Genomic DNA, 25998 nt, shown 5'->3' on the forward strand with positions numbered 1-25998 from the left:
ACAGTCTCAGCAGAGGGAGAGACAGCAGGTGAGGGAGACGGCAGCAGGTGAGGGAGAGAGCAGCAGACTGAGGGTCAGTCTCAGCAGAGGGAGAGACAGCAGGTGAGGGAGAGAGCAGCAGACTGAGGGTCAGTCTCAGCAGAGGGAGAGAGCAGCAGACTGAGGGTCAGTCTCAGCAGAGGGAGAGAGCAGCAGACTGGGGGTCAGTCTCAGCAGAGGGAGAGAGCAGCAGACTGAGGGTCAGTCTCAGCAGAGGGAGAGCGCAGCAGACTGAGGGTCAGTCCCAGCAGAGGAGAGAGCAGCAGACTGAGGGAGAGAGCAGCAGACTGAGGGAGAGAGGCAGACTGAGGGAGAGAGCAGCAGACTGAGGGAGAGAGCAGTCTCAGCAGAGGGAGAGAGCAGCAGACTGAGGGAGAGAGCAGCAGACTGAGGGAGAGAGCAGCAGACTGAGGGAGAGAGCAGCAGACTAGGGGTCAGTCTCTGCAGAGGGAGAGAGCAGCAGACTAGGGGTCAGTCTCTGCAGAGGGAGAGAGCAGCAGACTGAGGGAGAGAGCAGCAGACTGAGGGAGAGAGCAGCAGACTAGGGGTCAGTCTCAGCAGAGGGAGAGAGCAGCAGACTAGGGGTCAGTCTCTGCAGAGGGAGAGAGCAGCAGACTAGGGGTCAGTCTCTGCAGAGGGAGAGAGCAGCAGACTGAGGGAGAGAGCAGCAGACTGAGGGGTCAGTCTCAGCAGAGGGAGAGAGCAGCAGACTGAGGGACAGTCTCAGCAGAGGGAGAGACAGCAGGTGAGGGAGACGGCAGCAGGTGAGGGAGAGAGCAGCAGACTGAGGGTCAGTCTCAGCAGAGGGAGAGACAGCAGGTGAGGGAGAGAGCAGCAGACTGAGGGTCAGTCTCAGCAGAGGGAGAGAGCAGCAGACTGAGGGTCAGTCTCAGCAGAGGAGAGAGCAGCAGACTGGGGGTCAGTCTCAGCAGAGGGAGAGAGCAGCAGACTGAGGGTCAGTCTCAGCAGAGGGAGAGAGCAGCAGACTGGGGGTCAGTCTCAGCAGAGGGAGAGAGCAGCAGACTGAGGGTCAGTCTCAGCAGAGGGAGAGCGCAGCAGACTGAGGCTCAGTCCCAGCAGAGGGAGAGAGCAGCAGACTGAGGGAGAGAGCAGCAGACTGGGGGTCAGTCTCTGCAGAGGGAGAGAGCAGCAGACTGGGGGTCAGTCTCTGCAGAGGGAGAGCAGCAGACTGAGGGAGAGAGCAGCAGACTGGGGGTCAGTCTCTGCAGAGGGAGAGAGCAGCAGACTGGGGGTCAGTCTCTGCAGAGGGAGAGAGCAGCAGACTGGGGGTCAGTCTCTGCAGAGGGAGAGCAGCAGACTGGGGGTCAGTCTCAGCAGAGGGAGAGCAGCAGACTGGGGGTCAGTCTCTGCAGAGGGAGAGCAGCAGACTGGGGGTCAGTCTCTGCAGAGGGAGAGAGCAGCAGACAGGGTCAGTCTCTGCAGAGGGAGAGAGCAGCAGACAGGGTCAGTCTCTGCAGAGGGAGAGAGCAGCAGACAGGGTCAGTCTCAGCAGAGGAGAGAGCAGCAGACTGAGGGAGAGCAGCAGACTGAGGGAGAGAGCAGCAGACTGAGGGAGAGAGCAGCAGACTGAGGGAGAGAGCAGCAGACTGAGGGAGAGAGCAGCAGACTGGGGGTCAGTCTCAGCAGAGGGAGAGAGCAGCAGACTGAGGGAGAGAGCAGCAGACTGGAGGGAGAGAGCAGCAGACTGAGGGAGAGAGCAGCAGACTGAGGGAGAGAGCAGCAGACTGAGGGAGAGAGCAGCAGACTGGGGTCAGTCTCAGCAGAGGGAGAGAGCAGCAGACTGAGGGAGAGAGCAGCAGACTGGGGGAGAGAGCAGCAGACTGGGGGTCAGTCTCTGCAGAGGGAGAGAGCAGCAGACAGGGTCAGTCTCAGCAGAGGGAGAGAGCAGCAGACAGGGTCAGTCTCAGCAGAGGGAGAGAGCAGCAGACTGAGGGAGAGAGCAGCAGACTGAGGGAGAGAGCAGCAGACTGGGGGTCAGTCTCAGCAGAGGGAGAGGGCAGCAGACTGGGGAGAGAGCAGCAGAGGGGGAGAGAGCAGCAGACTGGGGGTCAGTCTCTGCAGAGGAGAGAGCAGCAGACTGAGGGAGAGAGCAGCAGACTGAGGGAGAGAGCAGCAGACTGAGGGAGAGAGCAGCAGACTGAGGGAGAGAGCAGCAGACTGGGGGTCAGTCTCAGCAGAGGGAGAGAGCAGCAGACTGGGGGTCAGTCTCAGCAGAGGGAGAGGGCAGCAGACAGGGTCAGTCTCAGCAGAGGGAGGAGCAGCAGACAGGGTCAGTCTCAGCAGAGGGAGAGAGCAGCAGACAGGGTCAGTCTCAGCAGAGGGAGAGAGCAGCAGACAGGGTCAGTCTCAGCAGAGGGAGAGAGCAGCAGACAGGGTCAGTCTCAGCAGAGGGAGAGAGCAGCAGACTGAGGGAGGAGCAGCAGACTGGGGGTCAGTCTCAGCAGAGGGTCACTCTCAGCAGAGGGTCAGTCTCAGCAGAGGGAGAGGGCAGCAGACTGGGGAGAGAGCAGCAGACTGGGGGAGAGCGCAGCAGACTGGGGGTCAGTCTCAGCAGAGGGAGAGAGCAGCAGACTGAGGGTCAGTCTCAGCAGAGGGAGAGACAGCAGGTGAGGGAGAGACAGCAGACTGAGGGAGAGAGCAGCAGACTGGGGGAGAGAGCAGCAGACTGGGGGAGAGAGCAGCAGACTGGGGAGAGAGCAGCAGACTGGGGAGAGAGCAGCAGACTGGGGGAAGAGAGCAGCAGACTGGGGGAAGAGAGCAGCAGACTGGGGGAAGAGAGCAGCAGACTGGGGGAAGAGAGCAGCAGACTGGGGGAAGAGAGCAGCAGACTGGGGGAAGAGAGCAGCAGACTGGGGGAAGAGAGCAGCAGACTGGGGGAAGAGAGCAGCAGACTGGGGGAAGAGAGCAGCAGACTGGGGGAGAGAGCAGCAGACTGGGGGAGAGAGCAGCAGACTGGGGGAGAGAGCAGCAGACTGGGGGTCAGTCTCTGCAGAGGAGAGAGCAGCAGACTGGGGGAGAGAGCAGCAGACTGGGGGAGAGAGCAGCAGACTGGGGAGAGAGCAGCAGACTGGGGGTCAGTCTCAGCAGAGGGTCAGTCTCAGCAGAGGGAGAGGGCAGCAGACTGGGGAGAGAGCAGCAGACTGGGGGTCAGTCTCAGCAGAGGGAGAGAGCAGCAGACTGAGGGTCAGTCTCAGCAGAGGGAGAGACAGCAGGTGAGGGAGAGACAGCAGACTGAGGGAGAGAGCAGCAGACTGAGGGAGAGAGCAGCAGACTGGGGAGAGAGCAGCAGACTGGGGGAGAGAGCAGCAGACTGGGGGAGAGAGCAGCAGACTGGGGGAGAGAGCAGCAGACTGGGGGAGAGAGCAGCAGACTGGGGGAAGAGAGCAGCAGACTGGGGGAAGAGAGCAGCAGACTGGGGGAAGAGAGCAGCAGACTGGGGGAAGAGAGCAGCAGACTGGGGGAGAGAGCAGCAGACTGGGGGAGAGAGCAGCAGACTGGGGAGAGAGCAGCAGACTGGGGAGAGAGCAGCAGACTGGGGGAGAGAGCAGCAGACTGGGGGAGAGAGCAGCAGACTGGGGGAGAGAGCAGCAGACTGGGGGAGAGAGCAGCAGACTGGGGAGAGAGCAGCAGACTGGGGGTCAGTCTCTGCAGAGGGAGAGAGCAGCAGACTGAGGGAGAGAGCAGCAGACTGGGGGTCAGTCTCAGCAGAGGGGAGAGCAGCAGACTAGGGGTCAGTCTTTGCAGAGGAGAGAGCCGCAGACTGAGGGAGAGAGCAGCAGACTAGGGGTCAGTCTCTGCAGAGGGAGAGAGCACAGACTAGGGGTCAGTCTCTGCAGAGGGAGAGAGCAGCAGACTAGGGGTCAGTCTCTGCAGAGGGAGAGAGCAGCAGACTGAGGGAGAGAGCAGCAGACTGAGGGGTCAGTCTCAGCAGAGGGAGAGAGCAGCAGACTGAGGGACAGTCTCAGCAGAGGGAGACAGCAGCAGGTGAGGGAGACAGCAGCAGGTGAGGGAGAGAGCAGCAGACTGAGGGTCAGTCTCAGCAGAGGGAGATACAGCAGGTGAGGGAGAGAGCAGCAGACTGAACCCAGCCCCGGCACATATACTAAATGCAGCATAGATACTGGAGGCTGAGACAGGAGGGGTGGGGGGGGAACACTGTGGCCCCGTCCGATGAAAACTTTACTTAAAGCCTGAGATGCATTATGAAACAGTTCCTTTTATTGATAGACTTGTTTGAACACGTTAAAGGTCTTCATCGTAAATGTCAATGACGCTGTCTTTCAGATCTATGCCTACCTGGACAGGTACGTAGTGGGTCAGTCGTATGCTAAGAAGGTGCTGGCGGTAGCTGTTTATAATCACTACAAGAGAATCTACAACATCCCTGCTGGGAGCAGACCGGTGGAGGTGGCGAAACGGGCCTCGCTCACTCCACGAGGTCAGTAGTACAGTCTACTGTTAGTTAGAAACAGGCCTCGCTCACACCACGAGGTCAGTAGTACAGTCTACTGTTAGTTAGAAACAGGCCTCGCTCACACCACGAGGTCAGTAGTACAGTCTACTGTTAGTTAGAAACAGGCCTCACTCACACCACAAGGTCAGTACAGTCCACTGGTAGTTAGAATTAGGAAACCCACACTACAAGGTCAGTTAGACTACTGGTAGTTCTGACACCACGAGGTCAGCGTAGTCTGTTAGCTGTAGTAGTTCTGACACCACGAGGTCAGCGTAGTCTGTTAGCTGTAGTAGTTCTGACACCACGAGGTCAGCGTAGTCTAGCTGTAGTAGTTCTGACACCACGAGGTCAGCGTAGTCTGTTAGCTGTAGTAGTTCTGACACCACGAGGTCAGCGTAGTCTAGCTGTAGTAGTTCTGACACCACGAGGTCAGCGTAGTCTGTTAGCTGTAGTAGTTCTGACACCACGAGGTCAGCGTAGTCTGTTAGCTGTAGTAGTTCTGACACCACGAGGTCAGCGTAGTCTGTTAGCTGTAGTAGTTCTGACACCACGAGGTCAGCGTAGTCTAGCTGTGGTAGTTCTGACACCACAAGGTCAGTCAGCAGAGTTCAGTCAGCTAAAGACCTTTGTTTAAAATGTTAGTAATATTTAGCCTCAGCTTCCAGGAAACGTAGACTGGACAAAAATGAAGTTGGCTTACTTCCAGAATAGTAGAATTTCAGTAGACAACAAAGACCCAACCACTGTTTTCTAGAATGTGCTGAAACACCTGTTCAGTCCTGTTCATATCAGTCACCTCAAGGTGCTCTCGTTTAGTATCATTTGCCATTTGTTCAATGATTTTACTTTTTACACCCACATTTCACAGTTTTTTTTAAATGGATTTTTAATGGATTTAACAAGGTGATGATATTACAACAACTACAGTGGGATCTGATTCCTCCTTGCAGAACTGTAGTAGTGACGATGTGTAAATCTGGCTGTGATCACGTTGATTTGGAGTACTTTGTCATCCTCTGTAGAGCTAGAGACGAGAAGACGGGACGATGAGTACAGATTCACCAGTAAGTGATTTGATTGGTCCTCCTTACATAGTGTCATTGACGATTTTTTTTTAAAACATGTCACATTTTTGATTGGAGCATTCTGTTTTGTGTAATATGTATATATTTTTATTTTTTATTTTTTATTTCACCTTTATTTAACCAGGTAGGCTAGTTGAGAACAAGTTCTCATTTGCAACTGCGACCTGGCCAAGATAAAGCATAGCAGTGTGAACAGACAACACAGAGTTACACATGGAGTAAACAATTAGCAAGTCCTCACAGTAGAAAAACTGGGCAGTCTATATACAATGTGTAAATCATGAGGAGGTAGTTGATCATTTTGCAGATTAACACTGGTGATAAATGATCAGATGGGCATGTACAGGTAGAGATATTGGTGTGCAAAAGACAGAAAAGTAAATAAATAAAAACAGATAAAAACAGTATGGGAATGAGGTAGGTGAAATTGGTGAGCTATTTACCAATAGTGTCAGCTGCATGATTTTTTTTTTTAAAACTGATGTTTGAAGTTGGTGAGGGAGATAAAAGTCTCCAACTTCTGATTTTTTTGTAATATGTATCCAGTCACAGTGTGTGTGTGTCTACCAACTGAGCCAAACAGAGGGGGGCTCTACCAACTGAGCCAAACAAGCCCGTATTAAGTATTTGAAAGTATGTTGACTACACAGTGGCTCCCAGTAGAGCAGAGCACATGTATTTTTAGATTGAACTTTGACCTATTGCAGCGACGCAGCACCACAGATACTGATACTTCGCATTCTAACTGAAGAGCCTAGATGATGTAACACTGGAGAACTGGAAACGCGTCATACAAAACAATAAGAACACTGAGGTGGAAAAACAAATACCTGGGACCTCCGACGTCAATCTTTAAATGAATCGCTCTTTATTATCAGCAAGCTGGGCGGCAGGTAGCCTATAGTGGATAGAGCGTTGGGCCAGTAACCAATCAAGTCCCTGAGCTGACAAGGTGGAACAGTGGGTTAACTGTCGCTCTGCCCCCCCCCCCCTGAACAAGGCAGCTAACCCACTGTTCCCCTGAACAAGGCAGCTAACCCACTGTTCCCTGAACAAGACAGCTAACCCACTGTTCCCTGAACAAGACAGCTAACCCACTGTTCCCCTGAACAAGGCAGCTAACCCACTGTTCCCCTGAACAAGGCAGTTAACCCACTGTTCCCTGAACGAGGCTGTTAACCCACTGTTCCCCTGAACGAGGCTGTTAACCCACTGTTCCCCTGAACGAGACAGCTAACCCACTGTCCCCTGAACAAGACAGCTAACCCACTGTCCCCTGAACAAGGCAGCTAACCCACTGTTCCCCTGAACAAGACAGTTAACCCACTGTTCCCTGAACAAGGCAGTTAACCCACTGTTCCCTGAACAAGGCAGTTAACCCACTGTTCCCTGAACAAGGCAGTTAACCCACTGTTCCCTGAACAAGGCAGTTAACCCACTGTTCCCCTGAACAAGGCAGTTAACCCACTGTTCCCCTGAACAAGGCAGTTAACCCACTGTTCCCCTGAACAAGGCAGTTAACCCACTGTTCCCTGAACAAGGCAGCTAACCCACTGTTCCCCTGAACGAGGCTGTTAACCCACTGTTCCCCTGAACGAGGCTGTTAACCCACTGTTCCCCTGAACGAGGCTGTTAACCCACTGTTCCCCTGAACGAGGCTGTTAACCCACTGTTCCCCTGAACAGGCAGTTAACCCACTGTTCCCCTGAACAAGGCAGTTAACCCACTGTTCCCCTGAACAAGGCAGTTAACCCACTGTTCCCCTGAACAAGGCAGTTAACCCACTGTTCCCCTGAACAAGGCAGTTAACCCACTGTTCCCTGAACAAGGCAGTTAACCCACTGTTCCCCTGAACAAGGCAGTTAACCCACTGTTCCCCTGAACAAGGCAGTTAACCCACTGTTCCCCTGAACAAGGCAGTTAACCCACTGTTCCCCTGAACGAGGCAGTTAACCCACTGTTCCCCTGAACGAGGCAGTTAACCCACTGTTCCCCTGAACGAGGCAGTTAACCCACTGTTCCCCTGAACGAGGCAGTTAACCCACTGTTCCCCTGAACGAGGCAGTTAACCCACTGTTCCCCTGAACGAGGCAGTTAACCCACTGTTCCCCTGAACGAGGCAGTTAACCCACTGTTCCCCTGAACGAGGCAGTTAACCCACTGTTCCCCTGAACGAGGCAGTTAACCCACTGTTCCCTGAACAGGCAGTGAACCCACTGTTCCCCTGAACAAGGCAGGTAACCCACTGTTCCCCTGAACAAGGCTGTTAACCCACTGTTCCCCTGAACGAGGCTGTTAACCCACTGTTCCCCTGAACGAGGCTGTTAACCCACTGTTCCCCTGAACGAGGCTGTTAACCCACTGTTCCCCTGAACGAGGCTGTTAACCCACTGTTCCCCTGAACGAGGCTGTTAACCCACTGTTCCCCTGAACGAGGCTGTTAACCCACTGTTCCCCTGAACGAGGCTGTTAACCCACTGTTCCCCTGAACGAGGCTGTTAACCCACTGTTCCCCTGAACGAGGCTGTTAACCCACTGTTCCCCTGAACGAGGCTGTTAACCCACTGTTCCCCTGAACGAGGCTGTTAACCCACTGTTCCCTGAACGAGGCAGTTAACCCACTGTTCCCCTGGGCCCTGAAGAATAAGTTAACCCACTGAACCCGGGCCCTGAACAAGACAGTTAACCCACTGTTCCCCTGAACAGGCAGTTAACCCACTGTTCCCTGAACAAGGCAGTTAACCCACTGTTCCCTGAACAATAGTTAACCCACTGTTCTACCCTGAACAAGGCAGTTAACCCACTGTTCCCCTGAACAAGGCAGTTAACCCACTGTTCCCCTGAACAGGCAGTTAACCCACTGTTCCCCTGAACAGGCAGTTAACCCACTGTTCCCCTGAACAAGGCAGTTAACCCACTGTTCCCCTGAACAAGGCAGTTAACCCACTGTTCCCCTGAACAAGGCAGTTAACCCACTGTTCCCCGGGCCCTGAACAAGACAGTTAACCCACTGTTCCCCTGAACAGGCAGTTAACCCACTGTTCCCCGGTAGGCCGTCATTGTAAATAAGAGTTTGTTCTTAACTGACTTGTCTAGTTAGATAAGGGTTCAATTGAAAGGTTACAACAAACTCTGCACACCGTACAGGTTTCTCAGAAGCTCCGCTGGGGCGGGCCCAACGGTTTCCTTATATACGGCTATAACATCAGTTACAAGTTATATTTGCCTGATTTAGCATAATTCATTCATTACCGGTGACTCGCACATGTGACTGACCAATACCTCACGAGGCTTTCTCTCTCTCCCAAGTTGAGACCTTGAAACTGAGATACCTTGGTTGTTGCCATGGCAACAAGTTGAGGATTACTCCATACACGATCAGTCAGTCACCTGCATGAACCCATCTGATTGGTTATTAGAAAAGTAGCGTTGATTTGATTCACAAACACAACACTTCCTGTTCCTTTCTGTTGTTGTGTACTTGTAGAATAAGTTGACAAAACATTAGGAACACCTTCCTAATATTGAGTTGCCACCTCCACTTTTGCCCTCAGAACAGCCTCAATTCATCGGGGCATGGGACTCTACAAGCCTCCCCTTCATCTGCATGTCTCCTCCCCTTCATCTACACTGATTGAAGTGGATTTAACAGGTGACATCAATAAGGGATCATAGCTTTCACCTGGATTCACCTGGTCAGTCTGTTATGGAAAGATCAGGTGTTCTTAATATTTTGTACACTGAGTATACAAGTAGTACATTAGAGATGTGTAGTACAACACAAGTTGCCAGGTCACAGTAGGCCGACATTGCATATCCTGTTTGGAAAAGTCATGTTTTTGTGCCAGGTCATTACCATGAGAGATGGGGAAACCCAAAATGTGTTTTCCCTAGCCTGGGGGGCAAATGTGTTTCTGCCCTCTCGCCAACTCCTTATGGAATCAGGCATGCCAAACAAGCTTGACAAGGACCACAATGGAGTTGATATTTGGCAAGAGCACAAACGGATCCTGGGACCAGAGTAGAATTCGCCACTGTCCTGCTGCCAAATCACCTGAACCCAAAGTTTGTTTACGTTGTAGAACTACTTCAGATAGCAGGGATCAGTCCCCATGGCAACGCTCTGGGAGCCTCCATGCAGCAGCAGGCTCCTCGGGAGAAGAGGGGCGGGGACGTGTTAGACTCCACCCACACTGACATCAAACTGGAGAAGAGCAACATCGTGCTGTTAGGCCCAACCGGATCAGGTTACTCAACTATTTATTTTATTTTAATTTTCGTCCAAAAACAACTTACTGTTGTGAAATATATCCTTTTCTCATGTCCATAAAAAAAATATTCCTCACAATATATTTCCCAGGCAAGACATTGTTGGCCCAGACTCTGGCCAAGTGTCTAGATGTACCTTTTGCCATCTGTGATTGTACCACCCTGACCCAGGCTGGCTACGTGGGGGAGGACATCGAGTCTGTTATCGCCAAGCTGCTGCAGGACGCCAACTACTCTGTGGATAAAGCACAGCAAGGTGGGTGGCTCATAAACACTGGTTTCTGCGTCTTCAGGGCTTCAATAGTTCCATAATGCTTTTCATGTACAGTACTTTGTGAGTAGTCTGATGCAGGGATTATATTCGGGGGGGTTTTTATTTATTTTTTTTGCGGATGAGAATTCAGTTATTATGAAAGTTGATCTTAATCACATATGTACAAGATGTATAATAATGACCACCAATATAATACACCAATACAATATAAATCACCAATATAATATAATGACCACTAATATAAATACACCAATATAATACACCAATATAATACACCAATACAATATAATACACCAATATAATACACCAATATAATACACAAATACAATATAATACACCAATATAATACACCAATACAATATAATGACCACCAATATAATACACCAATCCAATATAATACATCAATATAATACACCAATACAATATAATGAACACCAATATAATACACCAATATAATACACCAATATAATATAATACACCAATATAATATAATACACCAATATAATATAATACACCAATATAATATAATACACCAATATAATACACCCCAATATAATATAATACACCAATATAATATAATACACCAATATAATATAATACACCAATATAATATAATACTATAATATAATACACCAATACAATATAATATAATACTATAATATAATATAATACACCAATATAATGAACACCAATATAATATAATACTATAATATACACCAATATAATACACCAATATAATACACCAATATAATATAATACACCAATATAATATAATACACCAATACAATATAATACACCAATATAATATAATACTATAATATAATATACCAATATAATACACCAATATAATGAACACCAATATAATACACCAATATAATACACCAATACAATATAATACACCAATATAATATAATACACCAATACAATATAATACACCACTATAATATAATACACCAATATAATATAATACACCAATATAGACTTACATCAGTTGTAAATCTATGGCAAGACTTGAACAGGGTTGTCTATCAATGATCAGCAACCAACTTCAGAGTTGACCTAATGATGTGTACATGTATTGTACAATCCAAAGCTCTTAGAGATTTACCCAGAAAGCCTCACAGCTGTAATCATTGCCAAATGTGATTCTAACATGTATCGAATCAGGGGTGTGAATACTTTTATTTTCAATATATATTCAAAGATTTCAAAAAATTATTATGGGGTAGATCGGTGAGGAGAAAAAAAAAATATATATATATATATATTTAAACCATTTTGAATTCAGGCTGTGACACAACAAAATGTTGAATTAAGTCGAGGGGTATGAATAATTTCATGAAGGCACTGAAAGTAATTTGACCTACCTTTAGTTGACTGTAAACATCTCCCTGTCCAGGCATTGTGTTTCTGGATGAGGTGGATAAGATCGGCAGTGTTCCTGGGATCCACCAGCTCAGAGACGTAGGAGGAGAAGGTGTACAGCAGGCCAGTACTCAACACAACTCTACTTTATTATCCCAAGCTTAGGAAAGTCATTTGGTCAAATTTTACAAGAGTGTCTAGACATACAACAAAACATTAAGAACGCCTGCTCTTTCCATGACATAGACTGACCAGGTGAAAGCTATGATCCCTTATTGATGTCACCTGTTAATTCCACTTCAATCAGTGTAGATGAAGGGGAGGGGACATGTAGATGAAGGGGAGGAGACATGTAGATGAGGGGGAGGAGACATGTAGATGAAGGGGAGGAGACATGTAGATGAGGGGGAGGGGACATGTAGATGAAGGGGAGGGGACATGTAGATGAAGGGGAGGGGACATGTAGATGAAGGGGAGGGGACATGTAGATGAAGGGGAGGGGACATGTAGATGAAGGGGAGGGGACATGTAGATGAAGGGGAGGGGACATGTAGATGAAGGGGAGGGGACATGTAGATGAAGGGGAGGGGACATGTAGACGAAGGGGAGGAGATGAAGGGGAGGGGACATGTAGGTGAAGGGGAGGGGAGGGGACATGTAGAGGTGAACATGGGAGGGGACATGTAGATGAATGTAGGGGAGGGGACATGTAGATGAAGGGGAGGGGACATGTAGATGAAGGGGAGGGGACAGGTTAAATACTTTTTAAAAAATAATGTTTTTTAAGTTCTGAGACAATTGTTTAATTTAACCTTTTTATTTTAACTTGTCAAGTCAGTTAAAAACAAATTCTTATTTACAATGACGGCCTACCGGGGAACAGTGGGGTTAACTGCCTTGTTCAGGGGAACAGTGGGGTTAACTGCCTTGTTCAGGGGAACAGTGGGGTTAACTGCCTTGTTCAGGGGAACAGTGGGGTTAACTGCCTTGTTCAGGGGAACAGTGGGGTTAACTGCCTTGTTCAGGGGAACAGTGGGGTTAACTGTTGGGGTTAACTGCCTTGTTCAGGGGAACAGTGGGGGGTTCAGGGGAACAGTGGGGTTAACTGCCTTGTTCAGGGGAACAGTGGGGTTAACTGCCTTGTTCAGGGGCAAAACGACAGATTTTTACCTTGTTATCTCGGGGATTCAATCTAGCAACCTTTCAGTTACTGGCCCAACGCTCTAACCACTATGCTACCTGCCACCCTCGTAGATTGTGTGTGTGTGTGCAATTCAGAGGGGGAATGGGCAAGACAAAATATTGAAGTGCCTTTGAATGGGGTATGGTAGTAGATGCCAGGTGCACCGGTTTGTGTCAAGAACTGGAAAGCTGCTGGGTTTTTCCACGCTCAACAGTTTCCCGTGTGTATCAAGACTGGTCCACCACCCAAAGGACATCCAGCCAACTTGACACAACGGTGGGAAGCATTGTTGTCAACACGGACCAGCATCCTTGTGGAACGCTTTCAACACCTTGTAGAGTCCCATGCCCTGATGAGTTGATGAGTTGAGGCTGTTCTGAGGGCAAAAGGGGGGGAGGCAACTCAATATTAGTAAGGTGTTCCTAATGTTTTGTCAACTTATTCTACAGCAACAGTTGTGCACTAGATACCTCTAATAATGACTTCATTTGTATCCATTAGAAAAGTCTTTGTGTCATGCAGCATGCCAGCATACGGGTGGCTATTCACAGATCTGATGAACAGCACATCGCAAACATTACATACCTGACTTACTTAGGCCCATCACCCTTGTGGGGATCATGGCTACAGTAGCCCACAGCCCTTGTGGGGATCGTGGCTACGGTAGCCCACAGCCCTTGTGGGGATCGTGGCTACGGTAGCCCACAGCCCTTGTGGGGATCGTGGCTACGGTAGCCCACAGCCCTTGTGGGGATCGTGGCTACGGTAGCCCACAGCCCTTGTGGGGATCGTGGCTACGGTAGCCCACAGCCCTTGTGGGGATCGTGGCTACAGTAGCCCACAGCCCTTGTGGGGATCGTGGCTACAGTAGCTATTTTTACACGCAAGAGTAATAATGACCATTGCAATTCAATATTATAGCTGGGTGGTGTTCGTTTGAACCTCACAGCCAGGATCCTTGTGCTTCTAGAGCAGGGATCGCCGACTCGATTCAGCCTCGGGACGGTTTTTGTTGGGGGGGGGCAGCAGAACATAATTACAAATAGTTTGTAGAATGTAAATTGACTGAAAGAAGCCCAAAGAGAGATGTTTGACTAAAACATAATCATTTCAAACCTTGATTACATTTGTAAACAATCATGTTTTTCTATTATGAATGGGAATACTTCAACAGATGACACTTGTAGCTGATTTCTTGGGTTTTAAGTCTTTTATATATCAAACAATGACATTTTTACATTTTTTTAATTATAATTATAATGATTTTATTCTCTGTAAACTTTGGGGGGGGGGGGGCAGTTGGGCAACCCTGTTGTAGAGCGTTTACCTGATGGTTGTATTAGTGATTGACGGCGTGTGTTTCTGAATGTAGGGGCTGCTGAAACTCCTGGAGGGCACGATAGTGAACGTTCCAGAGAAGAACTCCAGGAAGTTGAGAGGAGAGACTGTGCCGGTGAACACCACTAACATCCTGTTCGTAGCGTCAGGGGCCTTCAACGGACTCGACAGAATCGTCAGCAGACGAAAGAATGAAAAGGTTAGTAAGAAAGAATATATATATATAATTGTCCCCTTTTTTGTATCGACCCACACCTGTAAAACGGCTGCAGACTATTTTATTCCGTTCACTGGTTTTATAGAGAGACTTGGTCAGTTGAGTATCTCTAGTCTGAGCATTCTTAGTTTATGTATTTGTCAATTTTTAAAGGGTCAATCTGCGGTTTCTAAATCCATTTTAATATGTTTTTTTATTTCACCTTTTTATTTAAACGGGTAGGCAAGTTGAGAACAAGTTCTCATTTACAACTGCGACCTCTGGCCAAGATAAAGCAAAGCAGTTCGACAGATACAACGACACAGAGTTACACATGGAGTAAAACAAACATACAGTCAATAATAAACAAGTCTATATACGATGTGAGCAAATGAGGTGAGATAAGGGAGGTAAAGGCAAAAAAAGGCTATGGTGGCAAAGTAAATACAATATAGCAAGTAAAACACTGGAATGGTAGATTTGAAGTGGAAGAAAGTGAAAAGTAGAAATAAAAATAATTGGGTGCAAAGGAGCAAAATAAATAAATAAAATAAATACAGTTGGGAAAGAGGTAGTTGTTTGGGCTAAATTATAGGTGGTCTATGTACAGGTGCAGTAATCTGTGAGCTGCTCTGACAGCTGGTGCTTAAAGCTAGTGAGGGAGATGAGTGTTTCCAGTTTCAGAGATTTTTGTAGTTCGTTCCAGTCATTATGTTCCCGTTGATTCTTGAAAAATATAACTAAATAAATACCTCATGAGTTAAACACTTGGAACAAAAATATGAGTTTAAAGTCGTATCCCATCAGAACCTACTTGGAACAAAAATATAAACTCAACATGCAACAATTTCAACGTTTTACTGAGTTACAGTTCATATCAGGAAATCAGTCAATTGAAATAAATACATTTGACCCTAATCTATGGATTTGACATAACTGGGAATACAAATATGCATCTGTTGGTCACAGAAAACCTTACAAGCGAATTAGGAACGTGGATCAGAAAACCAGTCAGTATCTGGTGTGACCACCATTTGCCTCATGCAGTGCGACACATCTGGGGCGGCAGGTAGCCTAGTGGTTAGAGTGTTGGACCAGTAACTGGAAGGTTGCTGGCTCCCCGAGCTGACAAGGTAAAAATCTGTTGTTTTGCCCCTGAACAAGGCAATTAACCCACTCTTCCCCAGTAGGCCGTCATTGTAAATAAGAAATTGTTCTTATCTGACTTGCCAAGTTAAATAAAGGACAAAATCAAATAAGAAATCTCTGTCACATAGAATTGATCAGGCTGTTGATTGTGGCCTGTGGAATGTTGTCCCACTCCTCTTCAATGGCATGGTGTGAAGTTGCTGGATATTGGCGGGAACACGCTGTCGTACAGGTCGATCCAGAGCATCCCAAACATGCTCAATGGGTGACATGTCTGGTGAGTATGCAGGACATGGAAGAACTGGGACATTTTCAGCTTCCAGGAATTGTGTCCAGATCCTTGAGACATGGTGTCGTGCATTATCATGCTGAAACATGAGGTGATGGCGGTGTATGAATGGCATGACAATAGGCCTCAGGATCTCATCACAGTATCACTGTGCATTCAAATTGTCATCGATAAAATGCAATGGTGTTCGTTGTCCGTAGCTTATGCCTTCCCATACCATAACCCCACCGCCACCATGGGGCACTCTGTTCACAACATTGACATCAGCAAACCGCTCGCCCACACGACGCAATACATGCTGTCTGCCATCTGCCCGGTACAGTTGAAACCGGGAATCATCCACAAAGAGCTCACTTCTCCAGCATACCGGTGGCCATCGAAGGTGAGCATTTGCCCACTGAAGTCGGTTACGACGCCAAACTACAGTCCGGTCAAGACCCCTGGTGAGGACGACGAGCACGCAGATGAGCTTCCCTGAGATGGTTTCTGACAGTTTGTACAGAAATTCTTCAGTTGTGTAAACCCACAGTTTCATCAGCTGGGTGGCTGGTCTCAGATGAACCCACAGGTGAAGAAGCCGGATGTGGAGGTCCTGGGCTGGCGTGGTTACACGTGGTCTGTGTTTGTGAGGCCGGTTGGATGTACTGACAAATTTTATAAAATTATGTTGGAGGTGGCTTATGGTAAAGAAATTAACATTACATTCTCTGGCAACAACTCTAGTGGACATTCCTGCAGTCAGCATGCCAATTGCACGCTCTCTCAACTTGAGACATCTGTAGCATTGTGTTGTGTGACAAAACTTCACATTTTTTTTAAGTGGCCTTTTATTGTCCCCAGCACAAGGTGCACTTGTGTAATGATCATGATGTTTAATCAGCTTGTTGATATGCCACAAATGTGTCAGGTGGATGAATTATCTTGGCAAAGGAGAAATGCTCACTAATAGGGATGTAAAACAAATTTGTTATCGTTTCAACTTCCGATCTACCGCTTTAATAACGTAGTATTTCATCAATGGAACATGAACGTCTATGCCTCTTCAGATGACGTCTCATTTCTTCAGTGCTTTAGACCACTTGCGTTTTCCTTAACCCTCTCCTGCCTGGTCCTCCTCCGCCTATGTAGTACCTGTTGTTACCGCTCTCTTTTCTTCTTCTTCTTCTAGTACCTGGGCTTTGGCACACCATCCAACATGGGTAAGGGTCGCCGCACGGCGGCGGCGGCCGACAAAGCTAACAGCAGTGAACAGACTGACATGGTCGCAGAGATGGAGGAGAAGGACCGGCTGCTGAAGCTCGTGGAGGCCCGGGACCTCATTGAGTTTGGGATGATCCCGGAGTTTGTAGGGCGTCTGCCTGTGGTGGTGCCTCTACACAGTCTGGATGAAGAGACGCTGGTCCGTATCCTGACTGAACCACGCAACGCTGTCATACCCCAGTACCAGGCCCTGTTCAGCATGGACAAGGTTAGTAGTAGACTCGGTACCAGGCCCTGTTCAGCATGGACAAGGTTAGTAGTAGACTCGGTACCAGGCCCTGTTCAGCATGGACAAGGTTAGTAGTAGACTCGGTACCAGGCCCTGTTCAGCATGGACAAGGTTAGTAGTAGACTCGGTACCAGGCCCTGTTCAGCATGGACAAGGTTGTTAGTAGTAGTAGACTCGGTACCAGGCCCTGTTCAGGATGGACAAGGTTAGTAGTAGTTGTAGTAGACTCGGTACCAGGCCCTGTTCAGGATGGACAAGGTTAGTAGTAGTTAGTAGTAGTAGACTCGGTACCAGGCCCTGTTCAGCATGGACAAGGTTGTTAGTAGTAGTAGTAGTAGACTCTGCACCAGGCCCTGTTCAGGATGGACAAGGTTAGTAGTAGTTGTAGTAGACTCGGTACCAGGCCCTGTTCAGGATGGACAAGGTTGTTAGTAGTAGTAGACTCGGTACCAGGCCCTGTTCAGGATGGACAAGGTTAGTAGTAGTAGTAGTAGACTCGGTACCAGGCCCTGTTCAGGATGGACAAGGTTAGTAGTAGTTGTAGTAGACTCGGTACCAGGCCCTGTTCAGCATGAACAAGGTTGTTAGTAGTAGACTCGGTACCAGGCCCTGTTCAGGATGGACAAGGTTAGTAGTAGTTGTAGTAGACTCGGTACCAGGCCCTGTTCAGCATGGACAAGGTTGTAGTAGTAGTAGTAGACTCGGTACCAGGCCCTGTTCAGGATGGACAAGGTTAGTAGTAGTTGTAGTAGACTCGGTACCAGGCCCTGTTCAGCATGGACAAGGTTGTTAGTAGTAGACTCGGTACCAGGCCCTGTTCAGCATGGACAAGGTTAGTAGTAGTTGAAGTAGACTCGGTACCAGGCCCTGTTCAGGATGGACAAGGTTAGTAGTAGTTGTAGTAGACTCGGTACCAGGCCCTGTTCAGCATGAACAAGGTTGTTAGTAGTAGTTGTAGTAGACTCGGTACCAGGCCCTGTTCAGCATGAACAAGGTTGTTAGTAGTAGTAGACTCGGTACCAGACCCTGTTCAGCATGGACAAGGTTGTTAGTAGTTGTAGTAGACTCGGTACCAGGCCCTGTTCAGCATGGACAAGGTTAGTAGTAGTTGTAGTAGACTCGGTACCAGGCCCTGTTCAGCATGAACAAGGTTGTTAGTAGTAGTTGTAGTAGACTCTGTACCAGGCCCTGTTCAGCATGAACAAGGTTGTTAGTAGTAGTTGTAGTAGACTCGGTACCAGGCCCTGTTCAGCATGAACAAGGTTGTTAGTAGTAGTTGTAGTAGACTCGGTACCAGGCCCTGTTCAGCATGAACAAGTTTGTTAGTAGTAGTAGTAGTAGACTCTGTACCAGGCCCTGTTCAGCATGAACAAGGGTAGTTGTAGTAGACTCTGTACCAGACCCTGTTCAGCATGGACAAGGTTGTTAGTAGTAGTTGTAGTAGACTCGGTACCAGGCCCTGTTCAGCATGGACAAGGTTGTTAGTAGTAGTTGTAGTAGACTTGGTACCAGGCCCTGTTCAGCATGAACAAGGTTGTTAATAGTAGTAGTAATAATATATGCCATTTAGCAGGCGCTTTTATCCAAAGCGACTTACAGTCATGTGTGCATACATTCTACGTATGGGTGGTCGGGAATCGAACCCACTACCATGGCATACAAAGGACCAACTGTGCTACAGAAGGACCACAGTAGTTGTAGTAGACTCGGTACCAGGCCCTGTTCAGCATGAACAAGGTTGTTAGTAGTAGTAGTAGTAGACTCGGTACCAGGCCCTGTTCAGCATGGACAAGGTTGTTAGTAGTAGTAGTAGTAGACTTGGTACCAGGCCCTGTTCAGCATGAACAAGAGTAGTTGTAGTAGACTCGGTACCAGGCCCTGTTCAGCATGGACAAGGGTAGTAGTAGTAGTAGACTGTACCAGGCCCTGTTCAGCATGGACAAGGGTAGTAGTAGTAGACTCGGTACCAGGCCCTGTTCAGCATGGACAAGGTTGTTAGTAGTAGACTCGGTACCAGGCCCTGTTCAGCATGGACAAGGTTAGTAGTAGTAGTGGTTGTAGTAGACTGTACCAGGCCCTGTTCAGCATGGACAAGGGTAGTAGTAGTACATTTACATTACATTTAAGTCAGGCCCTTTCAGCATGGACAAGGTGCATTCAGTATGTAGTAGTAGTAGTGCATCTAAATATTTTAGGGGGGGGGTAGAAGGCCCTGTATCTAGCTGGACAAGGTTGGGGTTTAGTGTCTAGAAGGTAGTGATTGACTCGCTGTCCAGGCGCGTGAGGAGTTTGTTCCACCAGCCAGATGGACAGTTGAGTAGTACTTCCTCAGTGGTAGGGAGTAGACTGGATGTACCAGGCCCTTGTTTTCAGCCTGGACAAGCCTGGAGGTACTGAGTGCCGTTCCCCTCACAGCTCCGTAGGCAAGCACCATGGTCTTTCAGCGGATGGACAAGGCCAGTGGAGTAGTAGCGGAGGAGTAGTGAGAGAACTTGGGAAGGTTGAACACCAGGCCCGTTCTGGATGACAGGGGTTTAATGGCACAGGTAGTAGAGCCCAGCCACCAGGCCCTGTTCAGACGGGAGATGACAAGTGCCTGGTTAGGACCTGCGTAGTAGTAGTAGTAGACTCGGTACTCTGCCGGATGTTCAGCATGAACCAAGGTTGTTACCGTAGATGTTAGTGAGAAGACAGGGTGTTACCAGGATCCCAAGGTTCAGCTCATGACACAATGGAGTTGTTAGTGATGTAGTAGATCATGGACGGGCGGTCCAGGCCCGGGAGGAAGAGCAGCTGTCTTGACAAGGTTCAGTTGAGGTGGTGATCCGTCATCCACAGATATGTACCAGGCATGCTGTTCGCCACCTGGACAAGGTTGTTAGTAGATTAATTGTGTGTAGTCTGCATAGCAATGATAGGAGGACCATGTGAGGTTATGACAGAGCCAAGTGACTTGGTGTATAGCGAGAATAGAGAGGGCCTAGAACAGAGCCCTCAGGACACCAGTGGTGGCGCGCGTAGTGAGAGACAGATTCTCGCCACGCCACCAGAGCCCTGTTCAGGTAAGATGCAACAAGCGTGGGTTAGTAGTGCCCAACTCGGAGAGGGTGGAGAGGAGGATCTGATGGTTCACTGTATCCAGGCCCTGTTCTAGAAGGATGAGAGCAGAGGAGAAGGTTAGCTTTAGCAGTGCGGAGTGCAGAGAGCAGTCTCAGTTGAATGACTAGTCTTGAAACCTGACTGATTTGGATGGAGAAGGTCATTCTGAGAGAGATAGCGGTAGAGCTGGCCAAGTTCAGCACGACAAGAGTTTTAGGAGAGAAAAGAAAGAAGGGATACTGGTCTGTAGTTGTTGACATCGGATGGACAAGGGTGTAGGTTTTTCAGAAGGGTGCAACTCAGGCCCTCTTGAGGACGGAAGGGACAAGCGGTCAGGGATGAGTTGATGAGGGTGAGGTACCAGGTCCCTGGTCTGGAGCATGGAGGGGATAGGGTCAGCGGGCAGGTTGTTGGGCGGCCGGCCGTCACAAGGCCCGAGATTTCATCTGGAGAGAGAGGGGAGAAAGAGGTCAGAGCACAGGGGGGCAGTTCAGCAGAACCAGCGGTGTCGTTTGAGTAGACGAGGATACGGATGTCGTCGACCTTCTTTTCAAAATGTTGACAAGTCATCTGCAGTAGGAGTAGTAGGGGGAGGATTCAGGGAGGGAGAAGGTGGCAAAGGCTTCCTAGGGTTAGCATGGCAGATGCTTGGAATTTAGAGTGGTAGAAAGTGGCTTTAGCAGCAGAGACAGAGGAGGAAAATGTAGAGAGGAGGGAGTGAAAGGATGCCAGGTCCGCAGGGAGGCGAGTTTTTCCTCCATTTCCGCTCGGCTGCCCGGAGCCCTGTAGACTCGGTACCAGGCCCTGTTCAGCATGGACAAGGTTGTTAGTAGTAGACTCGGTACCAGGCCCTGTTCAGGACAAGGGTAGTTGTAGTATATTCGGTACCAGGCCCTGTTCAGGACAAGGTGAGGAAGAAAAGTCTTTCAGTCCTTTCAGGACTGGAAGAACATTTCAACTGCTGAGAATCTACAAGCTCTCTTTCTCTCTCTCTTCTCTTACTTTCTCTCTTTCTCCCTGCCAGCTGCTCACAGGACTGCTGGCTACTTAGCAGACACAAACTAGACATCATATTGTCATTATCAAGGATGTGTTTGTCATGTTTAGTCTAGCCCAAGTTTTTGGCTGTGCAGATCACATTCGCTCTGCCTCAGTGTCTCGGTTCCTGTTTTATCCGTCTCTCTGTCTCTCTGTCTCTCTCTCTGATTGTTCCAGTGTGAACTGAATGTAACCACAGATGCTCTGAGGGCCATCGCCAAGCTGGCTCTGGAGAGGAAGACGGGAGCCCGAGGCCTGAGGTCCATCATGGTCAGTCAATACAATGTGCTCAATTCCTAGAAGTTGGGGTATTTGAGTCTTATCAGCAGTAACGATAATATACAAACAGTGGATTCAGTCGCTGATGTTAAATCTAAGTGATATTTCTATCATGTGGTGAGTGACTTACATTTACATTTAAGTCATTTAGCAGACGCTCTTATCCAGAGCGACTTACAAATTGGTGCATACACTTCTTGTGACTGAAGGTGAAATGAATTCCTACACCGTCCGTGTCTGTCTCGTTTCAGTTTTCCGACACTACTGTGTGAAATATATCCTTTTTAAATACAGGAGCGGCTTCTTCTGGAGCCCATGTTCGAGGTGCCATGTTCAGACATCGTGTCTGTGGAGTTAACCGAGGACGTCGTCCTGGACAAATCGGAACCGCACTACGTCAGGTTCGTCAGCACCTGTTTTTGGGGTTTCTTATTGGCTTCGTAGTGTCTTTGTTTATCGCTGTACGTAAACTCTTGCCAGGATTTAAATGACTTGCCTAGTTAAGTAAAATATACATTTTAATAGATGAATAACAACCATATCAGTCTGTTGGTTTCATCATGCCAGAGGTACAGCAACAGTCAAACGTTTTATAAATTTGACAAATTCAAGGTTTTCTTTTGTTTTTACTATTTTTCAATATTGTATAATAATAGTGAAGACATCAACTATGAAATAACCCATATGGAATCATGTAGTAACCAAAGAAAAGTGTGAAACAGGTGAAAATATATTGGGTTGAGGTCGGGTGATTGTGGAGGCTAGGTCATCGATGCAGCACTCCATCACTCTCCTTCTTGGTCAAATAGCCCTTATACACCCTGGAGGTGTGTTGGGTCATTGTCCTGTTGAAAAACAAATGATAGTCCCACTAAGCGTAAACCAGATGGGATGGAGTATCACTGCAGAATGTTGTTTGCCATGCTGGTTAAGTGTGCCTTGAATTCTAAATAAATCACTGACAGTGTCACCAGCAAAGCACCATCACACCTCCTCCTCCATGCTTCACAGTGGGAACCACACATGCAGAGATCATCGGTTCACCTACTCTGCGTCTCACAAAGACACGGCGGTTGGAGCCAAGAATATCAAATTTGGACTCATCAGACCAAAGGACAGATTTCCACCAGTCTAATGTCCATTGCTCGTGTTTTTTGTCCCAAGCAAGTCTCTTCTTATTATTGGTGTCCTTTAGTAGTGATTTCTTTACAGTAATTCGACCATGAAGGCCTGATTCACACGGTCTCCTCTGAACAGTTGATGTTGAGATGTCTGTTACTTGAACTCTGTGAAGCGTTTATTTAGGCTGCAATTTCTGAGTCTTGTAACTCTCGGTCTTCCTTTCTTGTCGTTGACCTCACGAGCGCTTGATGGTTTTTGCGACGGCACTTGAAGAAACGTTCAAAGTTGTTGAAATCTTCCGGTTTGACTGACCTTCATGTAATGATGGACTGTCGTTTGTCTTTGATTATTTGAGAGGTCCTTGCCATAATATGGACTTGGTCTTTTACCATATAGGGCTGTCTTCTGTATACCAGCCCTACCTTGTCACGACACAACTGATTGGCTCAAATGCATTAAGAAGGAAAGAAATTCCACAAATGTACTTTTAACAAGGCACACCTGTCAATTGACATGCATTCCAGGTGACATCCTCATGAAGCTGGTTGAGAGAATGCCAAGCTGTCAAGGCAAAGGGTGGCTACTTTGAACAATCTCAAATATAAAATATATTTTGATTTGTTTAACACTTAAAAAAAAATGTTTACTACATGATTCCATATGTTATTTCATAGTTTTAATGTCTTCACTATTATTCTACAATGTAGAAAATAGTTTTAAAAATAAAGAAAAACCCTTGAATGAATAGGTGTGTCCAAACTTTTGACTGGTACTGTATGTTAAGAACAGAACTGAAACCTGACCTGAAGTTCCCATGTAATGTTCCCAACATCTCCACAGACCGTACCTTGGCCCCACAACCACTAATACTGACCCTCTCTCTCTCGCCCTCTCTCTGCATAACTAACCTTACCACTAATTACTGACCCTCCTCTCTCTCGCCCTCTCTCTCTGCATAACTAACCTTACCACTAATTACTGACCCTCCTCTCTCTCGCCCTCTCTCTCTGCATAACTAACCTTACCACTAATTACTGACTCTGCATACCTAACCTTACCACTAACTACTGACCGCTCTCTCGCGCTCTCTCTCGCTCTCTCTCTGCATAACTAACCTTACCACTAATTACTGACCCTCTCTCTCTCTCGCCCTCTCTCTCTGCATAACTAACCTTACCACTAACTACTGACCCTCCTCTCTCTCTGCATAACTAACCTTACCACTAACTACTGACCCTTCTCTCTCTCGCCCTCTCTCTCTGCATACCTAACCTTACCACTAACTACTGACCGCTCTCTCGCGCTCTCTCTCGCTCTCTCTCTGCATAACTAACCTTACCACTAATTACTGACCCTCTCTCTCTCTCGCCCTCTCTCTCTGCATAACTAACCTTACCACTAACTACTGACCCTCCTCTCTCTCTGCATAACTAACCTTACCACTAACTACTGACCCTTCTCTCTCTCGCCCTCTCTCTCTGCATAACTAACCTTACCACTAACTACTGACCCTTCTCTCTCTCGCCCTCTCTCTCTGCATAACTAACCTTACCACTAATTACTGACCCTCTCTCTCTCTCGCCCTCTCTCTCTGCATAACTAACCTTACTACTGACCCTCCTCTCTCTCGCTCTCTCTCTCTGCATAACTAACCTTACCACTAACTACTGACCCTCCTCTCTCTCTGCATAACTAACCTTACCACTAATTACTGACCCTCCTCTCTCTCTGCATAACTAACCTTACCACTAATTACTGACCCTCTCTCTCTCTCGCCCTCTCTCTCTGCATAACTAACCTTACCACTAATTACTGACCCTCTCTCTCTCTCGCCCTCTCTCTCTGCATAACTAACCTTACTACTGACCCTTCTCTCTCTCGCTCTCTCTCTGCATAACTAACCTTACCACTAATTACTGACCCTCCTCTCTGTGCCAAAGAGTGTTTTGCTAAATGCCTAAAAATGTAAATCTATTTCCAGGGCTCCAGCGAAGGAGGCGGCAGAGGAGGAGTACGACTCTGGTATTGAAGAGGAGAACTGGCCCAGACAGATGGACGCAGCAACTAACAACTGATCTGATCCACCTTGACCTTTTTTTTTTTACTGACACTCATTTTCAAGAACTGCTACAATCTCTACACACAGTGCAATCTAGAATCATTAGAACACCTTCTAGAATCGTTTTGGAAGCCAGTTGTGGGTTCCTTGAATTCCAGACCCTGAGACCCCGTGGAGCCCACTACTGAAACTACAGCTTGATGAAAGTCTTCCTTGACCTTTTGTCTCTCTGTGTTTTCATAAGGAACAACTAGGATGTGAGATCTGTAATATACCTGTTGATCGTGTGAAACAAATGGTAGTTGTTTAGTTATGAATGAAGGGCCACTAACAACATGGACATTTTTTTATTTTATATAGTGTGTGTATATATATATTTTCCATCTTTGGGGATTTGCCTTTTATCTATCTTAAGAGAATGCCATTTTTATTCTAAATGATTTTTTTAATGGGTGATTGTGTTCTTTCCCTATTGTGGTGTGATGATGGCAGGTTGTCGTGGCAAAGGAAACCCACATATAACATGAATGTGATCAGCCAGGGAAACTCATATAACATGAATGTGATCAGCCAGGGAAACTCATATAACATGAATGAGATCAGCCAGGGAAACTCATATATAACATTAATGTGATCAGCCAGGGAAACTCATATATAACATGAATGAGATCAGCCAGGGAAACTCATATAACATGAATGAGATCAGCCAGGGAAACTCATAACATGAATGTGATCAGCCAGGGAAACTCATATATAACATGAATGTGATCAGCCAGGGAAACTCATATAACATGAATGTGATCAGCCAGGGAAACTCATATAACATGAATGTGATCAGCCAGGGAAACTCAAATATAACATGAATGTGATCAGCCAGGAAACTCATATAACATGAATGAGATCAGCCAGGGAAACTCATATAACATGAATGTGATCAGCCAGGGAAACTCATATATAACATGAATGTGATCAGCCAGGGAAACTCATATAACATGAATGTGATCAGCCAGGGAAACTCATATAACATGAATGTGATCAGCCAGGGAAACTCATATAACATGAATGTGATCAGCCAGGGAAACTCATATAACATGAATGTGATCAGCCAGGGAAACTCATATAACATGAATGTGATCAGCCAGGGAAACTCATATAACATGAATGAGATCAGCCAGGGAAACTCATATATAACATTAATGTGATCAGCCAGGGAAACTCATATAACATGAATGAGATCAGCCAGGGAAA

At 47.5% G+C, this 25998-nt stretch overlaps 1 protein-coding gene and 1 long non-coding RNA gene across 4 annotated transcripts in view; both read left to right on the forward strand.

Annotated features, from left to right (window-relative positions):
* The window catches only part of LOC118375962 (ATP-dependent Clp protease ATP-binding subunit clpX-like, mitochondrial), a 34074-nt gene extending 8871 nt beyond the window's left edge, over window positions 1-25203 (forward strand). For all 3 annotated transcript variants that reach the window (XM_052466767.1, XM_052466768.1, XM_052466769.1), the window contains exons 6-15: window positions 4345-4498; window positions 5539-5580; window positions 9684-9848; window positions 9962-10126; window positions 11544-11632; window positions 14065-14229; window positions 16833-17132; window positions 21468-21560; window positions 21864-21970; window positions 24673-25203. In XM_052466767.1, the coding sequence (XP_052322727.1) occupies window positions 4345-4498; window positions 5539-5580; window positions 9684-9848; window positions 9962-10126; window positions 11544-11632; window positions 14065-14229; window positions 16833-17132; window positions 21468-21560; window positions 21864-21970; window positions 24673-24766 (1374 nt within the window). In that variant the 3' untranslated portion in view covers window positions 24767-25203. The remainder of the gene's footprint in view (window positions 1-4344; window positions 4499-5538; window positions 5581-9683; window positions 9849-9961; window positions 10127-11543; window positions 11633-14064; window positions 14230-16832; window positions 17133-21467; window positions 21561-21863; window positions 21971-24672) is intronic.
* Window positions 17228-19039, forward strand: LOC127908507 (uncharacterized). The gene is made up of 6 exons (XR_008067512.1): window positions 17228-17358; window positions 17578-17833; window positions 17986-18150; window positions 18251-18359; window positions 18416-18686; window positions 19003-19039. It is a non-coding gene; the product is annotated as an uncharacterized LOC127908507 (long non-coding RNA).
* Window positions 25204-25998: the final 795 nt, after the last annotated feature.

The sequence above is a fragment of the Oncorhynchus keta genome, chromosome 17 (assembly GCF_023373465.1).
Source record: "Oncorhynchus keta strain PuntledgeMale-10-30-2019 chromosome 17, Oket_V2, whole genome shotgun sequence".
NCBI classification, from domain to species: domain Eukaryota; kingdom Metazoa; phylum Chordata; class Actinopteri; order Salmoniformes; family Salmonidae; genus Oncorhynchus; species Oncorhynchus keta.